Genomic DNA, 20110 nt, shown 5'->3' with positions numbered 1-20110 from the left:
ACCCTGAGGCCTGATGTAACTACGATAGCGCCAGGAATCCCACCTCCCAATCTGCTACACTATGTCCGGACCAAGCCCACACAGTGCTGCTTTAGTTGCAGCCCCAATCCGAAAAGAATAAGATGCAAAACGGGAGACATGCAAACGCAACAAAACCAAACCATTCCTAAACACAGACGTAAACTGGTATTTTGACAAAAAGGAACCGTCTGCATGACACAATAATAGACCCTCCTGACAGGGCTGAAAAACATTAAAAAGCTGCAAGCAGTGTATCGGACACATCATGGATTCTGGAACCACTCCTAAAACTACCCTCTTACCTTTCCCTTCCTGATCAGTTTTTGACCGCCTAATTGAGAACTCCATCCCCTTTGCTGTTGCCACAACATCCCTAGCTAGAAGCACTCCCCTTTTCTTTTACGGGGACACAAAATCTCCATCACCCTTAGTGCCCCAAAGAAAACAAGCGAAAAGGCTAAACGAAAAAAACCAGCCTCAAAATCTGAAATACAGATATCGTCCTATCCCCCCCCCTAACTTTTCAAGCACGTTAAAAGAAACCAGATACCTATAATCCCGCTGACTATGTCCTCTCCTAAACCTTTTTAATCTCTGTTTTACCAAAAACTCTTTTGTCAAGTCCTTCTGACCCCGTAACTTGATACTAAAACCCAGAGCCACGATAATCCACGAGACCTTTGCTGATGACCAACCTTCTGCAGCCCCCTAACTCAACCACAGCAGCAACGCTCCTACCTGATCTTCAACATTCCGCTGATCAACACATGAAGCCAACTATTCCTCCCGTACACACCATACCAACTTATAAGTGACCGTCGTGCTGGCAGTCATTGACAACCTAATCAAAGACTTTGCAGCCCAGAGACCACAGTCCAAAGCTTCTCTGGGAACTCCAACCATTTGTCCTCCACATCCAAGGCCAACAACCAAAAACGCTCCCATAGTAAAGTGAGATAGTGAGTCTGCACACCTGGCCATGAGACGCCGTAACGTAAGCATTTATAGACAGACAAGTCAAGACCAACTGCCAGAGTATATGAATCACTGAAGATGAAGATGCCGTAATACTATTGATAGCACACACTACCCCCATGTTATCACAGTTAAAAAGCACCCTCCTGTCCTGAAACTCCCTCTTCCATAAATGCACCGCCACTAAAATGGGAAGTCTCCAACAACGCTATATTCTTGACCAGGCCTGACAAAAAATCTTCAGGCTTACTGGATGTGCACCGTTGACCTCTAAAGTGTGCTTCAAAACCGACCCCACCTGAAGCATCTGTAAATAAAGCCAAGTCGCAGTTGTCCACTGCCTCCTCCATAAGCAATGAACGGTCTTTATATTGCTGTAAAAATTTATCCCAAACCACCCAATCCTCTTTGTGCTCTGTGGACAGCCAAACATAATGATGCGGAGCTCGTACTCCCGCAGTGGCACTAGTCAATTGATGCACAAAAACTGTCCTATTGGGATAATGCGGCAAGGAAAATTCAGTTTACCAAGAAGAGACTGAACTTCCTGTAAAGACAATATTTTCAGATACCGTGCCCTAGCCACTTCCTCCCGTAGCGCTACCACTTTCTCCTCTGGCAAACAGAACTCCCAATTAACTGAGTCAATTACAATGCCCGAAAAACAAAGGCACGTACTTGGCCCTTCCGTTTTCCTGTAGCTAATGGTACCTTGAAATGCTCAGCCACCCACTCAACCGCCATCAGAATGGTTTCACAATGGACAGAATCACTGGGACAAATACAAAAGAAATCGTTCAAATAACGTATCATGATGAATCACAACCTGACACATCACGTACAACCCATTCAAGAAATGAACTGAAAGCTTTGAAAATGCACAAGACAGTGAACAACCCATTGGTAAATATCTATCAGCGAAAAATTCCCCCTTTAATAACAACCCAACAATCTAATGCTCTCAGGATGAACCGGTAACAACCAAAATGGAGATTCTATGTCTGTCATAGCCATTAGTACCCCCCTTCCACAACTCCGAACCCAACATGCCGCTTCATCAAATGACATATAAACAAAGGAGCAAAGCTCTGGGTCAATTCCATCATTAACCAACCTCCCCGGGGATAAAACAAACGGTAAATGAGCCAAAATTTATTTCATAGGCACGACCCCCCATGGGAGAGACTACCAAATTCACCAAAGGAGGGTCACTAAACGGTCCAGACATCCGACCCAAAGCAATCTCCTTACCCAACTTCTCCGAAACCACCTCTGCATACTGCTTTGCCGACCTAAGATTTTTAAGAACCTGAGATATTTAAAAAACAGACAACAACATCTCCGCCTTACACTTATCCGGAAACATATTTAGATAGGGGACCATCGTGACTAGCTTCACTGGGGTATTATTCTTTCCTGGGGTATTATTGTTTCCTGACTTCTCCTCGTTCTTTTTAAAACTTCTGGCGGCACCACTGCAGTGCGAGCAGAGATGCTTGAACTTGCAGTTAGATCCAAATTTACACTGGCTTTCATTGAACTGCCAGCATAAATCAAGCTTTTGAACTCCTGACTGCCCTGATAGCCCCCCAGCCCCCTGCGTACCTGCCTGGCTAGTGGACTGGCCTGTGACCCCAGCTTCCTCATGAAAGGAATGGCCAAATCTAGTTGGTGCCATAACACGCAACCACAGACCTATATCCTTCTGATCCCACCGATTTGCCGGACGAATAGCTTTCCTCTAACGAAACTGCTCATCATAGCGGAACCATGCTTGTCCCCCATAAATCCTATGGGCCTCCCCAATGGAGTCCATATAACAGAATAGGGGAGAGCAGTTCTCCAGCACCTTTTCACCTTTAACACTTGCCAAAATGGCAAAAGCCTGAAGCCAATGAACAAATGTTTGAGGGATCAAGCGCCAAATCAGGGATTAAGTTTGAGGGATCAGTTCCTTCCAAATTTTTTCCTGTATTTCCTTTTAAGGTGAGTTCACAGCGGACGTTCAAAACAGACGTACACCTCACCATGAGCCATATCATTCAAGTGAATCCTACACTCCTTCTCTTTTTCCGTCTGCCCCGACACAGACACCGGATCGGAAAATCTGCTCTGCACTACCGATCCCATGCCCAAAAAACCATGCCCCATAAACTGTGAGCTGACCCAACCAGCTAAATGCCCCAGAGTTGACCTACCCCCTTCCAAATGGGACAGTGGACTAGAGGATACTCGGTACCGGGTCCAGTGGTCGTTAAAGGGGTAGTCACGGTGGCAGTGACCCGGTCTGTGGAGCTGGGCATCCAAATTAAAGTAAAGGTCTTTAAAGGGGTTGTTTGAATAAAGAGTGTTCGTGATGCCACCTGTGGTATTCGGTCAGGGATGACCGACGCTGCTTAAAGGTGTCCACTAGGGATGATGGTACTGCAGCAGGGATGGTATGGCTTCCCACAGGTGAAGCTGGATCCCCAGGGCTCCCAGTGTAGTAGGCAAAGATGGTGTGGTGCACGAAAGAATCATAGGACACAAGGTTGCAGTCTCTTTACCTTTTACTAGTATGAAGCAGCCACAGTAAAGGGTAGAGATCACAGGTGATGGTTTGGTCCAGCCAGCCTGGAAGTGATTCAGAGATCCCCTTAGACAGGTGGGGTCGGAAGCCTTCCTTTCTGTGCAGTGTTGTAGCCCCCCGCTTCCTAAGGGGCTTGACACAAGGTCCTCACTTTCCCTCTGTCCCCTTAGGTAGGACACTACCCGCACGGCAGGCAACTTGAGCCTTTATACAGGTATCTCTATGATAACTCTGGGCTCTATGTGTTGTGCCTTCGGGTGTTAAGATGGATAGGCGACTTGCAATCTCCTGTCCACCGGTTTTTGCTGTGGGGCATACAGTTGCTCCTACAACCTCAGTTCTCCGGCCACCGGTTTCTTGCGCTTTTGCGTGGAGGGAGCCCAGTCGCAGCTCCTCTCCAGCTCCTTCTCCTGTGCTCCTTCCTCCTTTACACGCTCTGCAGACTGTTCTGTCTCTATCTTTCCTTTCCAGGAGCTGCAGAACCACGGGTCTGCACGGCCTCAGCTTTCCTCAGAGGAGCTGCAGTACCTCATGTCTGCATAGCTCCAGCTCTCTTCCTGATTCTCCTCTGTCCCTCTGACAGACTGACTAACTCCTCCTCCAAGCCAGAATATATATATAGGGAAGTTCCCCTGAATCCGGGTCTCGAGCTCCCCCTTCTGGGCTGGAGTCAGAACATGTTGCATGCATGTGTTACATGTTAAAGTGACCATTCCTCGCTTCCAGGCATGGCATCACCCACACCGTAAGGAAGGCAATACCACTATAACAACCGGTTACCTGGGGTGTTACATCAGCAAATCCCTCACATTTGCCAGGATGTATCTAACCCGAACCAACTCCTTGTTCCGACCCTATGGATCCTACTACCTGACTATCCCCCATCCCTGAAGACATCAACATTGGTGGAGATGGACATAACATGAAATAATACTCACCGAACTGCGAGGGAACTGGGATTCACCCAGCCGGAAATCTCGCATCCAGATGTCCGTCAGATGCGCTGATTTTGCCCGATAGACCCTCAGGTGCCCGAGGTCCGTGGATGCCGATTTCATAGCCCTGGGAGGCCGCACTACACTGGAAGGGACCGACCAAGGACAGCTTCTGTATAAGCTGGGAGAGCTCATTAACCTGCCCCGTGAGAAACTGTACCGGATCCATGGCATACTAACACCCCCCCCACCAGGGAAAAGACTGTACGGTCAGCTAAAATGTGCCAACTCCCGGGTACTAGTGCTATGGGGAGAGCTGCACACAGCAGCAAGGGAGCTGAGCAAAGCGCTGGGTTACTAACCAGGTAACAAACAAGACCTGAACTATGTGACAGAGTGGGAGGTGGTTGAGGGCAGAGCCAGATGCCGGGGTGCAGAGGAGATAACACACACAGGAGAGTAGTCAAACAAGCTAAGATCAAAACCAGGAGATCATGAGGTACCAAAGGGGAGAGACAGGATTGTCAGAAGAGAAGCCAGAGGTCAGACATCCAAAAGAACCAACGAGCAGAGTAATGCACAGAGAGCAAGGAACACAATTGCAAACCGGGCACACAATCCAGGGGTCAGGCACACAGACTAGAATGAAAGTATAGCTGACAAGGAATCCTAGTCTGGAGTGAGTATAAATACCCCTCCCAGATCCAAAAGGAGGCCAGCAAAATTAACCCTAGGACATTAACCATGTCCTAACCATGACAGCTGGTAATGAAGGTGCTGGATGGCTGGGCATTAAGCTTAAGCACTAGTGATGAGCGAGTGTACTCGTTGCTCGAGTTTTCCCGAGCACGCTCAGTTGACCTCCGAGTATTTATGACTGAACGGAAATTTAGCTTTCATCACGGCAGCTGAATGATTTACAGCTAGTAGCCAGCCTAAGTACATATGGGGGTTGCCTGGTTGCTAGGGAATCCTCACATGTAATCAAGCAGGCCAGTAGCTGTAAATCATTCAGCTGCCGGGATGAAAACTAAAATCTCCGAGCAGTCATAAATACTCGGAGGTTATCCAAGCGTGCTCCGGAAAAACCCGACCAACTACACTCGATCATCACTATTAAGTGCCATTGTTGCGGGGTATCTAACCGGCTCCTGCGCATACAAGCCCTTCTGCGCTTTACGGGCTCCCAGGCCCCTCTGACTACAACCAGGAAGCTCTCTTACTCTAACCAAAGTGACCCCTCCTACAGTTAACTATTTACACTATTGTTAAAGCTTTGTCCTATATTAGGTTCACTCCATCTCCATCTAATGGCCAATCTGAGGTAACTCACTTTCCCTACTAACCAGTGAATGTAAATACACAGCAGTAATGCACATATAAACAACATCATGAGAATAAGGGATGTTTGCACGATCCCGGCACATCCCTTACACACCCACCGGCAACAGAGGCTGTGTGGTAGTTGATGGGAGGGAAAAAATCAAAACACCAGAACTATGTTTTTTTGGTCACCGCGACATTGCAATGAAATGCAATAACAGACGATTAAAACATCATATCAACCCCAAATTGGTATCAATAAAAACGTCAGCTTGGTGTGCAAAAGCCTTTCCCAGCCCCAGAACTTGAAAAATGGAGTCGCTACGGGTCTTGAAAAATTGCGCCATTTTTTTCTTTTTTTACACATTTTGGATTTTTTTTCAGCACTTAAATAAAAAAGAACCTATACATGTTTGGTATCTACAAACTCGTAATGACCTGGAGAATCATAATGACAGGTAAGTTTTAGCATTTAGTGAACATCGTTTTTTTCCGTTTTCCAGTACACTGTATGGTAAAATCAATGGTGTCATTCAAAATTACAACTTGTCCTGCAAAAAAACAAAGTCCTCACATGGCCAAATTGACAGGAAACTAAAAAAGTTATTTCTCTGGGAAGAAGGGGAGCAAAAAATGAAAAAGCAAAAACGGAAAATCTCAAGGTGGTGAATGGGTTAAATTAAGTTATGTGTAATAATAGTGAGAAATGTTGTAGAGGAAATTTGTCGATTATATCTGCGCTGCCAAACAATTCAAATACCGACGTGGTTGAAAACCTAATGGTGGTTTATTCTATGCGTTTCGAAGTCTATATGACTTCGTCAGGAAATACCACAAGGATGTCTTTGTGGTAATTGAATGAAGATTGTTGCAAAAAGCCATGGAAAGTCATGACACCAGCTGAAATCTATCAGTAATTAGAAAGCAATCCTGCCACTTAGTGAAAAATAATATCAGCTGGTTCAACTGATGGCCTATGAAAATGTGTCTCATTACCAAGATGCCACACAAGAAATATCTCATGATGGGTAAAACCAGTGAGCTGTCTCAAGATCTTTGCAACCTTATTGTTGCCAAACATAATAATAAATAATCTTTATTTTTATATAGCGCTAACATATTCCGCAGCGCTTTACAGTTTGCACACATTATCATCACTGTCCCCGTTGGGGCTCACAATCTAGAATCCCTATCAGTATGTCTTTGGAATGTGGGAGGAAACCGGAGTGCCCGGAGGAAACCCATGCAAACACGGAGAGAACATACAAACTCTTTGCAGATGATGGAATTGCTTTTTTCAAAGGAAACAATAAGTAATGCACTCCAACCTCCATGGCCTGTATGCATGCTCACCACGCAAAACTCCATTGCTGAGCAAACAGCATGTTCAAGTGCGTGATATACTGAAATAATATAGTCTGGTCAGAGACCAAAATTGAACTCTATGGATGCCACATCAAACAACTTGTTTGGAAGCCAAAAGGCACTGCATATGACCCCAAAAATACCATACCAACAGTGAAGTGATGAGGTGGGAATATCATGGTGTGGGGCTATTTCTCAGCATATGGCACTGGCAAACTTCATATGGATGAAGGGACAAATGTGCTGAGCCATTCTTGATAAAAATCTGCTGCCATCTACTAATGTGATGAAGATGAAACAAGGCTGGACATTTCAGCAAGACAATGATCCCAAACACACAGCAAAGGAAACTCTCAATTGGTTTCAGAGAAAGAAAAAAGAGCTGGTAGAATGTCCCAGACAATCACCTGACTTGCATCCAACAGAAAATATATGGATGGAACTAAAGCTCAGAGTTCATAGAAGGAGCCCACAAGCCCTTCAGGATTTGAAAAGTGTTTGTGTGAAGGAATGGGACAAAATTCCTCCTGAGCAATGCCTGCGACTAGTTTTATTAAATAAGAGACAAATCATTAAGAATGTCAAACATTTTCTCTATTTCGGGACATGTGAGTATTTATTGAGGCTTCCTTTAGAATTGAGAGTCCTCAGTGGTTGATACCTTTTAATGGCCAACTAAAAGGTATCAAACACTGAGGACTCTCAATTCTAAATATTTTTCTATCTACTGGCTAACACGGTACCAAGATATATTTCTTTCTTGAGGCTTCCTTGGGACTTGTTCTCCCTACAAATACTATAAGGGGTGATTCTTTATAAAGCGCCATAGTGAGATGTGTGCGCTCAGTCACAGACCATCTGTATGAGTAAGCTGCTCCTGATGCTGGGCTCCTATGGTGACTTGACACCATATAGGAGGAGCATAGGCATAGCAGTGGTGCAGTGAGAGCTTCCAGCTTCCAGGGAGCATATGCATGGCTTGTGTGACAGCAGCAGCAGAGGGATGGGAGGCAGACAGGCACCGTTCTAGTCACTGTGAGCCAAACAAGTGAGGGAGACACTCCACGGAATAAAAGCTTCACAGACAAGCGCCTAAGTGAACCTTTTACTGGAACCTAAGGATGGCGGAGGCAGAGCTGCACAGGGAGCGCCTACAAGCCATAGCAGTAAGTCAGTGGTTTTCTGTTGTATGTGCTGGGAGGGCTCCTCACAGGGGACTGAGCATTCCTACATAGTAACGGTTGCTGAATGGAGGCAGCACAATGTCTCATGCTGTTTGCAGTACCTGCACTGATAACTGGGCTGCTGCTCTAACCTATAGAACGTGGCTGGAAATACTGCTGCATCTGTCGTCAGTGTGGGGAAGCTTTTGCAGAACATCTTGAGGCTGCAATATGAAAGCCCAACATTCCTAAAATTCAGAAGTTTTTTATTTAAGGGGGGGGGGGGAAATTCTAGCATGGCATATATGCAATAACGTGTCTCGCTACCCAGTGGGCATCGATTAGTCAAAGGTCCCAAGAAGGCACATAGTTTCAACATATTACACCCAATGCCCTATGGTATCATGCCAAGAAAAAGGCAACACTTCTGAACTTATCTTTGCCTCTATAATTTGCCAGTCTGACCTTTGAAATCCATTTATTGTGCGCCAACGTTAAAATAAATCGGTTAGTCCATATTGTAGGTGCACCTAAGTTAAAGGGGTTTGGCTGGTAAATGTGCCCCTTAATATTGAAAACAGTAGATTTCCATCCTTGGTCAACTTTAACGTAGGGTGCTACCTCCATGTCAAATATTAAGGAAATCTCTGAAGACTCACCCAAAGGCCAGTATCACACTTGCGTGTGAAATGCGAGAAACTCAAGCGAGTTTCTCGCATAGCACATGCAAGTGTGACACCAGCCAAAGAGTAGTCATCACTCTCTGAGAAATGTTGCAAAATTTGGGTTTGTTGTTTTCCGCAATGACAAGATCTTGCTATTGTAGATGCGTGGTTGAACAAGCCTGTTTTTGTAATTGGCAAGTTGTCTCTTTTGGCCATGGCCCCAGATGAATAGCTGTTATGTCTAGTAAATTGAAATCAGTTGGCCATGTGTTTAATGCACAGATGGGTTGTCCAGAACGGGAGCCACTACCATCACTCTGGACAATAGAAGGGTGTCCTAGCTGTGTGACCCCCGTTTATTAGGTCGTGTTTATATTTGCATCGGAGGCACCCTTAGTAGACTTGAAGTTCTCACAAACATTAGACTTAAGATCCCGAACACATCAATATCAGTGAGATCAGATGGCAATCTAATGTCAAAAGGGGCCTACTGACTCTCCACCGATAGATGTCCAACAACCGATCATTTTGTTCGACACTGAGATAAGAGAAGTTTGGTAATGGCTCTCTTATAAAGAAAACAGGAACACTCAGTCAAGCGGAGTGTACCTCTGTATGAGAGAGATGGGGAAGATGGCTGCCGGCTGAATGAGAGTTATTTATTGAGTATGGGGACCTAAAGAGACAGGTTTGTTGTATTTGATAGTAAAAATAGTAAATCGTGTAACTAATACATTGTAAAGGAAGCAGACACCATGGTGAAACCCTCGTGGACCTCATTAGTGGAGTCCAAAGGCTGATTGTTTGATGAATCCAGCACTGTGTTGTGGTTCCATTTATACGTGATATATGTACAGAGCCTTACACCGAAAACATTATAGAATATATGGTGGATGTTATGAGAACCGAACAATCTTCCAAATGATATGTTGCCCTTACGACGCTTTGATTACAGTGTTGAAATGAAATTTCAATGAGGCCTTCCTAATCATGATATGCATTGTTTTAAATGTGTGTTTGCCCATTTTAGTGTTAGATTGTGTTTTTGCACATCCTTTTAATGGAATTACATAGTTTACGTTTTTCGTTGTGCATATTTGGAGGATTTGTGCGTATCGTCTTACTTTGTGTCTTGAAATCAAGTAATAACATGAATAATGCAGGCCAAAAAAGTGCAAACAAAAAGCCACACAATTACTGTCTTGTAGAAACGTGATACGTCAGAAAATGCTGACAGAATGGGCCATTGTTATTTCTGTCAGAGCTGTGCCATGACAATCATCTGAGACATGTGCTCAGACTTCAACCATCGCTACCCAAAGGAACTTTTCTGGCATCTGAACAATGTTTTTTTCTAAAAAAATCTGTGTAAAAGCATTATTATTATATTTGACAAAGTTTTGATGTGCATACATAGAAAAACTGAAAAAAAATGTAATTTTCCACCATCTAAATGCATAATTGTTTGTCGCTGCCATGTGAATGTTCTTTCATTAGAAGATTTTAAAAATGTGGAGTGGGCATAGGGAGTTATTCAGGAAGATTTTATAACGCATTTATGCCATTGTCTGGCACTATACTGGCACAAATGAGTCATGTATTGCATTACTGGCAACTGATTCAGACACCATGACTTCTACTTTCATGGCATCTATTGTTAAAGGAGCCATAATATCTAGGATGGGCAATTTTGTGTACTCATCCTGCCAGATCCAATTGACTTTCATTAGAGAGCTGATTTGTCAGGTGATTTGGGCACTTATGCCAACATGAAAATCATTGCTATTGTCAGTGCATCACCCCGTGTAAACACAGAATGTGGTGGAATAACTGGAAGGGGTATTCCCTTCTCCAAGATCCTATCGCAATATGTAGTAGCTACAGCAATAATATTAGCAAATAGCTCCAATTAGAAATGTAGCATAGTTCTTCTGAGAAACTATGTTGCTCATTCCATGTGCAGGGTATTGCAGTAGCTTAGGTGTCCATGGTTGCAACCACTCGTATACGGTAGTGACAGCTGTTAGTGGTCGTAACCATGGATATCTAAGCTACTGCGGCCCTGCACATGGGGTAAGCGACATAGCAAATCAGAACTATACTACATTTCTAACTGGAGGTATTAGTGATGAGCGAGTGTGCTCGGATATCGTGTTATCTGAGCATGTTTGGGTCTTATCCAAGTATCTTAGAATAATATGTTTGAGTCCCCGCACCTGCATGTTTCGAGGCTGTTAGACAGCCGCAACACATGCGGAGATTGCCTAACAAACAGGAAATTTCCATATATGTTGCAGCTGTCTAACAGCCACGAAACATGCAGCCGTGGGGACTCAGAAAACACAATATCCGAGCACACTCGCTCATCACTAAAGGTATTTGCTAATATACCTACTACACATTGGGATAGGATCTGGGAGATGGGATTACCCCTTTAATGTTTGTATGGGTGTAAAACTATCACCCATGTATGGGGTGACATTATTACCAATCGTTCTGTTCCCATCAGTGTTCTTCGAAACAGGTCAGTAAATGAGCACCATTTGACTTGTACACTGTCCATTGGCACTCTGAGATCGGCCCATCTGTATGTACCAATAGTAAACTCCTCCAAGGTCATCCAATGGGAGATTTATTTTATAAATGTGTTTTGGCCTTTGGAAAAGGTTGTGTACCCCTTTATAGTTATACTGTAGACATCCTGCCACATTTAAGAAGCTTCCAATATTTACTTGTGTCTTTATGTCTTCAATAGTTTCATGTGAAGGATATTTATGTGTAAGCATGATGCAGAAAGCATGTTACCTGTATTTCTTACAGTTGTAGGCGTCCTTGCAGATCAGGCTCTGGAATGGGGATTGTATTCAATGAAGAAAGTATATTGAAATCTTCTTTTCGATAGGTTCCAACCCAGCAGCATAATAGGTGTAGATGCAGATTTTATTTCACCCACGCCTTATAATTTCTATAGAGCTCCATTGACACAGTGGGGGACAGTGCAGAGGAGAAAGCAACGGCGTTTCTATGGCAACAAATCAGATGCTTGCTTACTTTTTCTAACCCTTATTAAGAAAGTTGGAGTCCGGTGGGTTTCCATGGGCAACACTTGTCTTCTTATATGGACTTAACCCCCTCCCAATACCTCCAACATCATGTGTATACAAAGCGATCACTATACCTGTAATTACAAAAACAGTGACATTTAAAGACCAAATGATTCGTAAAAAATCCTGTTTTAAATCCTCGACTAGATGTTAGGCTACTTTACAAATTGTAAACTTTAAACTGAAAAGAAGCGAAAGATCAAACTCATAAATTATTTATGATGGTTTAAATTGGTTTTTATTAAATCAACTCTAGGTCAGTGCCCATTCTTATATCTATAAAAAAAACTTATGCAATTATCCTTATATTCAGTGCAACTTATTTATACTCTACTTGCAAGCTCATGTATTTTCTCCTCTCCCTTAACCCCTTCACCCCGAAGCCTGTTTTCACCTAAGTGACAGGGCCAATTTTTACAATTCTGACCACTGTCATTTTATGAGGTCATAACTCTGAAACGCTTCAAGGGATCATGGTGATTCTGATGTTGTTTTCTCGTGACATATTGTCCTTCGTGATAGTGGTAAAACTTCTTCGACATGACTTGCATTTATTTGTGAAAAAAACAAAAATTTGTCGAAAATTATGAAAATTTAGCAATTTTCAAAATTTTAGTTTTTATGCCCTTAAATTAGAGAGTTATATCACATAATATAGTTAATAAACAACATTTCCCACATGTCTGCTTTACATCAGCACAATTTTGGAAACATAATTTTTTTTTGTTAGGGAGTTATAAGGGTTAAAAGTTGACCAGCGATTTCTCATTTTTGCAACAAAATTTGCAAAACCATTTTTTTTACGGACCACCTCACACTTGAAGTGACTTTGAGGGGTCTATATGACAGAAAATGCCCAAAAGTGACACCATTCTAATAACTGCACCCCTCAAGGTACTCAAAATCACATTCAAAAAGTTTATTAACCCTTCAGGTGCTTCACAGAAATATTTTGAATGTTTAAAAAAAATTGAACATTTAACTTTTTTTTCAGAAAATTTTTACTTCAGGTCCAATTTGTTTCATTTTACCAAGGGTAACAGGAGAAATTGGACCACAAAAGTCGTTGTACAATTTGTCCTGAGTACGCCAATACCCTATATGTTGGGGTAAACTGTTGTTTGGGCACATGGCAGAGCTCGGAAGGGAAGGAGCGCCATTTGACTTTTCAATGCAAGATTTGCTGGAATTGAGATCGGAGCCCATGTCGCGATTGGAGAGCCCCTGACGTGCCTAAACAGTGGAAACCCCCACAAGTGACACCATTTTGGAAAGTAGACCCTCTAAGGAACTAATCTAGATGTGTGGTGAGCACTTTGAACCTCCAAGTGCTTCACAGAAGTTTATAATGTAGAGCCGTAAAAAAATTTCATATTAATTTTCACAAAAAATGATCTTTTTGCCCCAAATTTTTTATTTTCCCAAGAGTAACAGGATAAATTGGACCCCAAAAGTTGTTGTGTAATTTGTCCTGAGTACGGTGATACTTCATATATGGGGATAAACCACTGTTTGAGCGCATGGCAGAGCTCGGAAGGGAAGGAGTGCCGTTTGACTTTTCAATACAAAATTGGCTGGAATTGAGATCAGAACCCATGTCGCATTTGGAGAGCCCCTGACGTGCCTTAACAGTGGAAACCCCCCCACAAGTGACCCCATTTTGGAAAGACCCCCTAAGAAACTTATCTAGATGTGTGGTGAGCACTTTTAAACCCCAATTGTTTCACTAAAGTTTAGAATGTAGCGCTGTGACAATTAAAAAATCATTTTTCCTTTCCACAAAATGATGTTTTAGCCCGCAATTTTTTCCCCCAAGGGTAACAGGAGAAATTGGACCACAAAAGTTATTGTCCAATTTGTCCTGAGTACGCTGATACCCCATATGTGGGGGGGGGGAACCACCGTTTGAGTGCATGGCAGAGCTCGGAAGGGAAGGAGCGCCGTTTGAAATGCAGACTTAGATTGATTGGTCTGCAGGTGTCATGTTGCATTTGCAGAGCCCCTGATGTACCTAAACAGTAGAAACCCCCCACAAGTGACCACATATTGGAAACTAGACCCCCCAAGGAACTTATGTGATGTGTTGTGAGAGCTTTGAACCAACAAGTGTTTCACTACAGTTTATAATGCAGAGCCGTGAAAATAAAAAATATTTTTTTTCCACGAAAATGATATTTTAGCCCCCACGTTTTTATTTTCCCAAGAGTAACAGGACAAATTGGATGCCAAAAGTTGTTGTCCAACATGTCCTGAGAACGCTGATACCCCATATGTTGGGGGGAACCACTGTTTGGGCGCACAGGAGAACTCGGAAGGGAAGGAGCACTGTTTTAGTTTTTTAAAGCAGAATTGGCTGAAATTGAGATCGGAGCCCCTGATGTGCCGAAACAGTGGAAACTCCGCAATTCTAACTGAAACCCTAACCCCAACCCTAACCCTAGCCCTAACCCCAACCCCAACCCCAACCCTAACCCTAGCCCTAGCCCTAGCCCTAACCCTAGTCCTAACTCTAGCCCTAACCCTAACCCTAATAAGAAAATGGAAATAAATACATTTTTTTACATTTTATTATTTTTCCCTAACTAAGGGGGTGATGAAGGGGGGTTTGATCTACTTTTATAGTGTTTTTTTGGCAAATTTTTAGGGTTGGCAGATGTCGCACACTAAAAGACGCTTTTTACTGCAAAAAATAGTTTTTGCATCACCACATTTTGAGAGCTATAATTTATCCATATTTTGGCCCACAGAGTCAAGTGAGATATTGTTTTTTGCGGGACGAGTTGACGTTTTTATTGGTACCATTTTCGGGCAGATGACATTTTTTGATCGCTTTTTATTCTGATTTTTGGGAGGCGGAATGAACAAAAACCAGCAATTCCTGAAATTCTTTTAGGGGGGCCGGGGACTCCTTCCGGATCACCGGAGCAACGCAATCTCATCGCGTTGCTCCGGTGGGACAGCGCAGGGAGCCCCCGTCCCTGCGCGATCCCCCTCTATGCCGCTGTCACTACTGACAGCGGCATCAGAGGGGTTAAATGCCCGCGATCGGCCCTAGCCGATTGTGGGCATTGCTGCGGGGTGTCAGCTGTCATATACAGCTGACACCCACACCCGATCACCGCGGCGCTCAGCGCGAGATCGCGGTGATCGGTGCGCCGTACTAGTACTGCTGCTGGCACAAATGCAGTGCCGTCAGCGCAGTACTAGAACGGCGCATGTCGCGAAGGGGTTAATACTCAACAAAACCTCCCTCTCCCCTTTTTTCTCCCCCACTTTTACTCCTTTTTCCTCCTTCCATCCCCTTCCCCCCCCTATTTTTATTATATTTTACCCCCTTTCTTTATATATCTTTGTATACCTTATTTTGATTATACAAAATTCTTTTTCACTTTTGGCTTTGTAATTCAGTCATATATAACAACAAAGTCTTGTATGTTTGCAAGCAGTTATCTGTATATTATACCTCCTATATATTTTAACAATGTCTGTACACCCAATGTATATTTTTTTCACAGTTTTTTACTGTGTTGTAATTTTTTGTCTTTTTTGTGACATATAATTGACATATTTCTACTTGCCTTCTAGCGTTGTTTGAAAAAGACAGACAAGGTTAAAACAGCATACTTTACTTGATAATTTTTCCTATCACACAAGATTTATTTTTTGTTTCTTTTGTGGTGTGAACATTTTCATTTACCGTATTAAATACTTTTGCAAATAATTGTGAATGCCCACAGCTGTCTGCCTAACCTTTGCTGGTTATCAATTATAAGGGGGACCCCACTTCATTTTTTGGGGGGTCACCGCTTATTAATAACTGGTAAAGCCTAAGTAGACAACTGTGAGCTGACAATAATAGCCTGGGAAGATCCATGTTTATTACCTTCTACCCAGATTATAAACATCAGACCCCAGCTGTCAGCTTTCCCTCAGCTAGTTAAGAAAAATTTGTGGGACCCAAGGCATTTTTTTCTTTTAGTTATGTTTTTTTAAACTAAATACATGTATATTAAACTACACATGCACTGCATTAATTATATATGTCACTGACATCTTTCTTTGCATTTATTCTATGTACAGTGTCTTTGTGAAAGTATTCCAAATTTGTTTAGCTGGCGCACCACAATAATGTAATAAGTAAGTTACGGGGGTGCAAATATAGTGGCTGGTCAAGTAATTGATAAAGAACGCAAGAAAGAAGCCACTATAGCATTTGCACACCACCAACAATGAAGTGAAAAAAACGTCAGCTTTATTGGTAACATGAATAAAAACAATTAAAAAGCTAACATATTAAACACCTTCTTCTCCACGGTATTCACGGTGGAAAATGAAATGCTAGGTGAAATCCCAAGAAACAATGAAAACCCTATATTAAGGGTCACCAATCTAACCCAAGAAGAGGTGCGAAACCGGCTAAATAAGATTAAAATAGATAAATCTCCGGGTCCGGATGGCATACACCCACGAGTACTAAGAGAACTAAGTAATGTAATAGGTAAACCATTATTTCTTATTTTTAGGGACTCTATAGCGACGGGGTCTGTTCCGCAGGACTGGCGCATAGCAAATGTGGTGCCAATATTCAAAAAGGGCTCTAAAAGTGAACCTGGAAATTATAGGCCAGTAAGTCTAACCTCTATTGTTGGTAAAATATTTGAAGGGTTTCTGAAGGATGTTATTCTGGATTATCTCAATGAGAATAACTGTTTAACTTCTTATCAGCATGGGTTTATGAGAAATCGCTCCTGTCAAACCAATCTAATCAGTTTTTATGAAGAGGTAAGCTATAGGCTGGACCACGGTGAGTCATTGGACGTGGTATATCTCGATTTTTCCAAAGCGTTTGATACCGTGCCGCACAAGAGGTTGGTACACAAAATGAGAATGCTTGGTCTGGGGGAAAATGTGTGTAAATGGGTTAGTAACTGGCTTAGTGATAGAAAGCAGAGGGTGGTTATAAATGGTATAGTCTCTAACTGGGTCGCTGTGACCAGTGGGGTACCGCAGGGGTCAGTATTGGGACCTGTTCTCTTCAACATATTCATTAATGATCTGGTAGAAGGTTTACACAGTAAAATATCGATATTTGCAGATGATACAAAACTATGTAAAGCAGTTAATACAAGAGAAGATAGTATTCTGCTACAGATGGATCTGGATAAGTTGGAAACTTGGGCTGAAAGGTGGCAGATGAGGTTTAACAATGATAAATGTAAGGTTATACACATGGGAAGAAGGAATCAATATCACCATTACACACTGAGCGGGAAACCACTGGGTAAATCTGACAGGGAGAAGGACTTGGGGATCCTAGTTAATGATAAACTTACCTGGAGCAGCCAGTGCCAGGCAGCAGCTGCGAAGGCAAACAGGATCATGGGGTGCATTAAAAGAGGTCTGGCTACACATCATGAGAGCATTATACTGCCTCTGTACAAATCCCTAGTTAGACCGCACATGGAGTACTGTGTCCAGTTTTGGGCACCGGTGCTCAGGAAGGATATAATGGAACTAGAGAGAGTACAAAGGAGGGCAACAAAATTAATAAAGGGGATGGGAGAACTACAATACCCAGATAGATTAGCAAAATTAGGATTATTTAGTCTAGAAAAAAGACGACTGAGGGGCGATCTAATAACCATGTATAAGTATATAAGAGGACAATACAAATATCTCGCTGAGGATCTGTTTATACCAAGGAAGGTGACGGGCACAAGGGGGCATTCTTTGCGTCTGGAGGAGAGAAGGTTTTTCCACCAACATAGAAGAGGATTCTTTACTGTTAGGGCAGTGAGAATCTGGAATTGCTTGCCTGAGGAGGTGGTGATGGCGAACTCAGTCGAGGGGTTCAAGAGAGGCCTGGATGTCTTCCTGGAGCAGAACAATATTGTATCTGGGGATTTATTATGATGGAATATAGGCTGAACTGGATGGACAAATGTCTTTTTTCGGCCTTACTAACTATGTTACTATGTTACTATGTAAAAACATACAAAAATGACTCCCTCCATAACCATACTTCTGAAACTACCACATGTAGCAAGAAAATTACCATGTAATGATGGAGCATACATAAAATACATAAAACGCAAGACAAATAGCTTATAATATGTATACAATATTGATAGTTATCAGCAAATGAGCCATTTGGTGCTCAGAGAAGTACCCACAAATAGTGAGGCTGTACCTGCAGTATATCAGCTACCTCACTCAATAAACAACCTAACTGCAATGCTGCAATCCACACCTGTCCTATGGCCCCCAATATCAATATATGAAGGTGCCACAAGTGGGGCCGAACAATTGCCCCAGGAGAAGTTACAAGAAAATGTAATCTCCAGATCATACAGGGACATCACCTGTAATATGGTGATAAGGGACCATGCTGAGACAGCCAGATAACGTTGAGGGCATAAGTGGCCCGAGTACTCCAGAAGGATGGAATTGAGCTGAGTACCCAAGAAGTAGGCTGAAATGGAGGGAGGGCCCAACGGGTGTCGCTGTTCCTAAGACAGCTTCCCCCACTTTTCAGTTTTTGAATTTCCACAAAAATTTAAAATAACCAATACATTTTGCTCAACTTCACAATTGTTTTCCACTTGTTGATTCTTCACCAAAAATTTACATTTGGTATCCTTATGTTTGAAGCATGATATGTGGGAAAAGGTTCAATAGGTTCCTGGGGGCCAAATACTTTTGCAAAGCACTGTATATATCTATTCTATTCTGACAGATCATGTTGTGAATTTACTGTACTTGGCTGATGAAATGTCTGGTTTCCAATGAGCTAGGTGCGTAAAAATCGGACGACACACACATGGTCCATGTGCTGTGCAATTTTTTTTCTTGTACCCATTGACTTACAAGAAATACGCGGCCACTTGCAGCATTCGGCAATTTTTTTTGTTAGTTTAATCCGAGTGGAGAAAAAAAAATCACAATCAGAAAGATTTGTATAATTCTTAGCGATTTTGGAAAATGTCTAAGTAAGACCCTCAAGTATACATCCTGCAGACTCAGTGGTACCGTATCCTGTTTTACTTAAAATATTCCATTACCATAAGTATGGTAGAAAGCCAAAACTCTAAAATAGTAAAGGGGGGTCAGCAATGCTGCAGAAAGTTGCATGCTTGACAAAAGAATAAAACTTGGAAAAAAAATACAATGTGTGCCATAGAGATTTTGGAACTCTCATTGATTACGCTGTTACAGTAAAATGCTGCTTTAACCCCTTCCCGACCTCCGCTGTACTATTACTGTGGAGGTCGGGTCCCCTGCTTTGACGTGGGCGCCGGCGGTGAGCCCACCTCAAAGCCAGGACATGTCAGCTGTTTTGAACAGCTGACACGTGCCCGCAATAGCAGCGGGTGAAATCACCCGCCGCTATTAACCAGTTAAATGCCGCTGTCAAACGCTGACAGCGGCTTTTAACCGGCCGTCACATGATCGGGGGTTGGCGATGCGTCAGGATGGTAACCATAGAGGTCCTTGAGACCTCTATTGTTACTGATCCCGGCTAGCTGTGAGCGCCACCCTGTGGTTGGCGCTTATAGCAAGCCTGCAATTCAGCTACACAGCAGCAATCTGATGATTGCTGCTATGTGGCAGAGCCGATCGAGTTGTGCCAGCTTCTAGCCTCCCATGAAGGCTATGGAAGCATGGCAAAAGTAAAAAAAAATGTTTTTAAAAATATGAAAAAAATAAAAAAAGTATAAAAGTTTAAATCACCCCCCTTTCGCCCCATTCAAAGTAAAACAATAATTAAAAAAAACCTTCACATATTTGGTATCGCCGCATTCAGAATTGCCCGATCTATCAATAAAAAGAAGGATAAACCTGATCGCTAAACGGTGTAGCGAGAAAAAAATTTGAAATGCCAGAATTACTTTTTTGGTCGCCGCGTCATTGCATTAAAATGTAATAACGGACGATCAATAGAACGTATCTGCACAAATGTGGAATCATTAAAAACGCCAGCTTGGCACGC

General features: G+C 42.8%; 1 protein-coding gene across 2 annotated transcripts in view; it reads left to right on the top strand.

Moving 5' to 3' along the window:
- Positions 1-8116: 8116 nt before the first annotated feature.
- The window catches only part of LOC138677227 (paralemmin-1-like), a 249583-nt gene continuing 237589 nt past the window's right edge, over positions 8117-20110 (top strand). The window contains exon 1 of one of the 2 annotated variants that reach the window (XM_069767216.1): positions 8117-8354. In XM_069767216.1, coding sequence (XP_069623317.1) covers positions 8310-8354 — 45 coding nt within the window. In that variant the 5' untranslated portion in view covers positions 8117-8309. The remainder of the gene's footprint in view (positions 8355-20110) is intronic. The other variant, XM_069767224.1, reaches the window with a different exon arrangement.

Source organism: Ranitomeya imitator, chromosome 1 (genome assembly GCF_032444005.1).
Source record: "Ranitomeya imitator isolate aRanImi1 chromosome 1, aRanImi1.pri, whole genome shotgun sequence".
Lineage (NCBI taxonomy): Eukaryota > Metazoa > Chordata > Amphibia > Anura > Dendrobatidae > Ranitomeya > Ranitomeya imitator.
The sequence above is the reverse complement of the archived record's forward strand: the minus strand, read 5'-3'. Positions and strand labels throughout refer to the sequence as shown.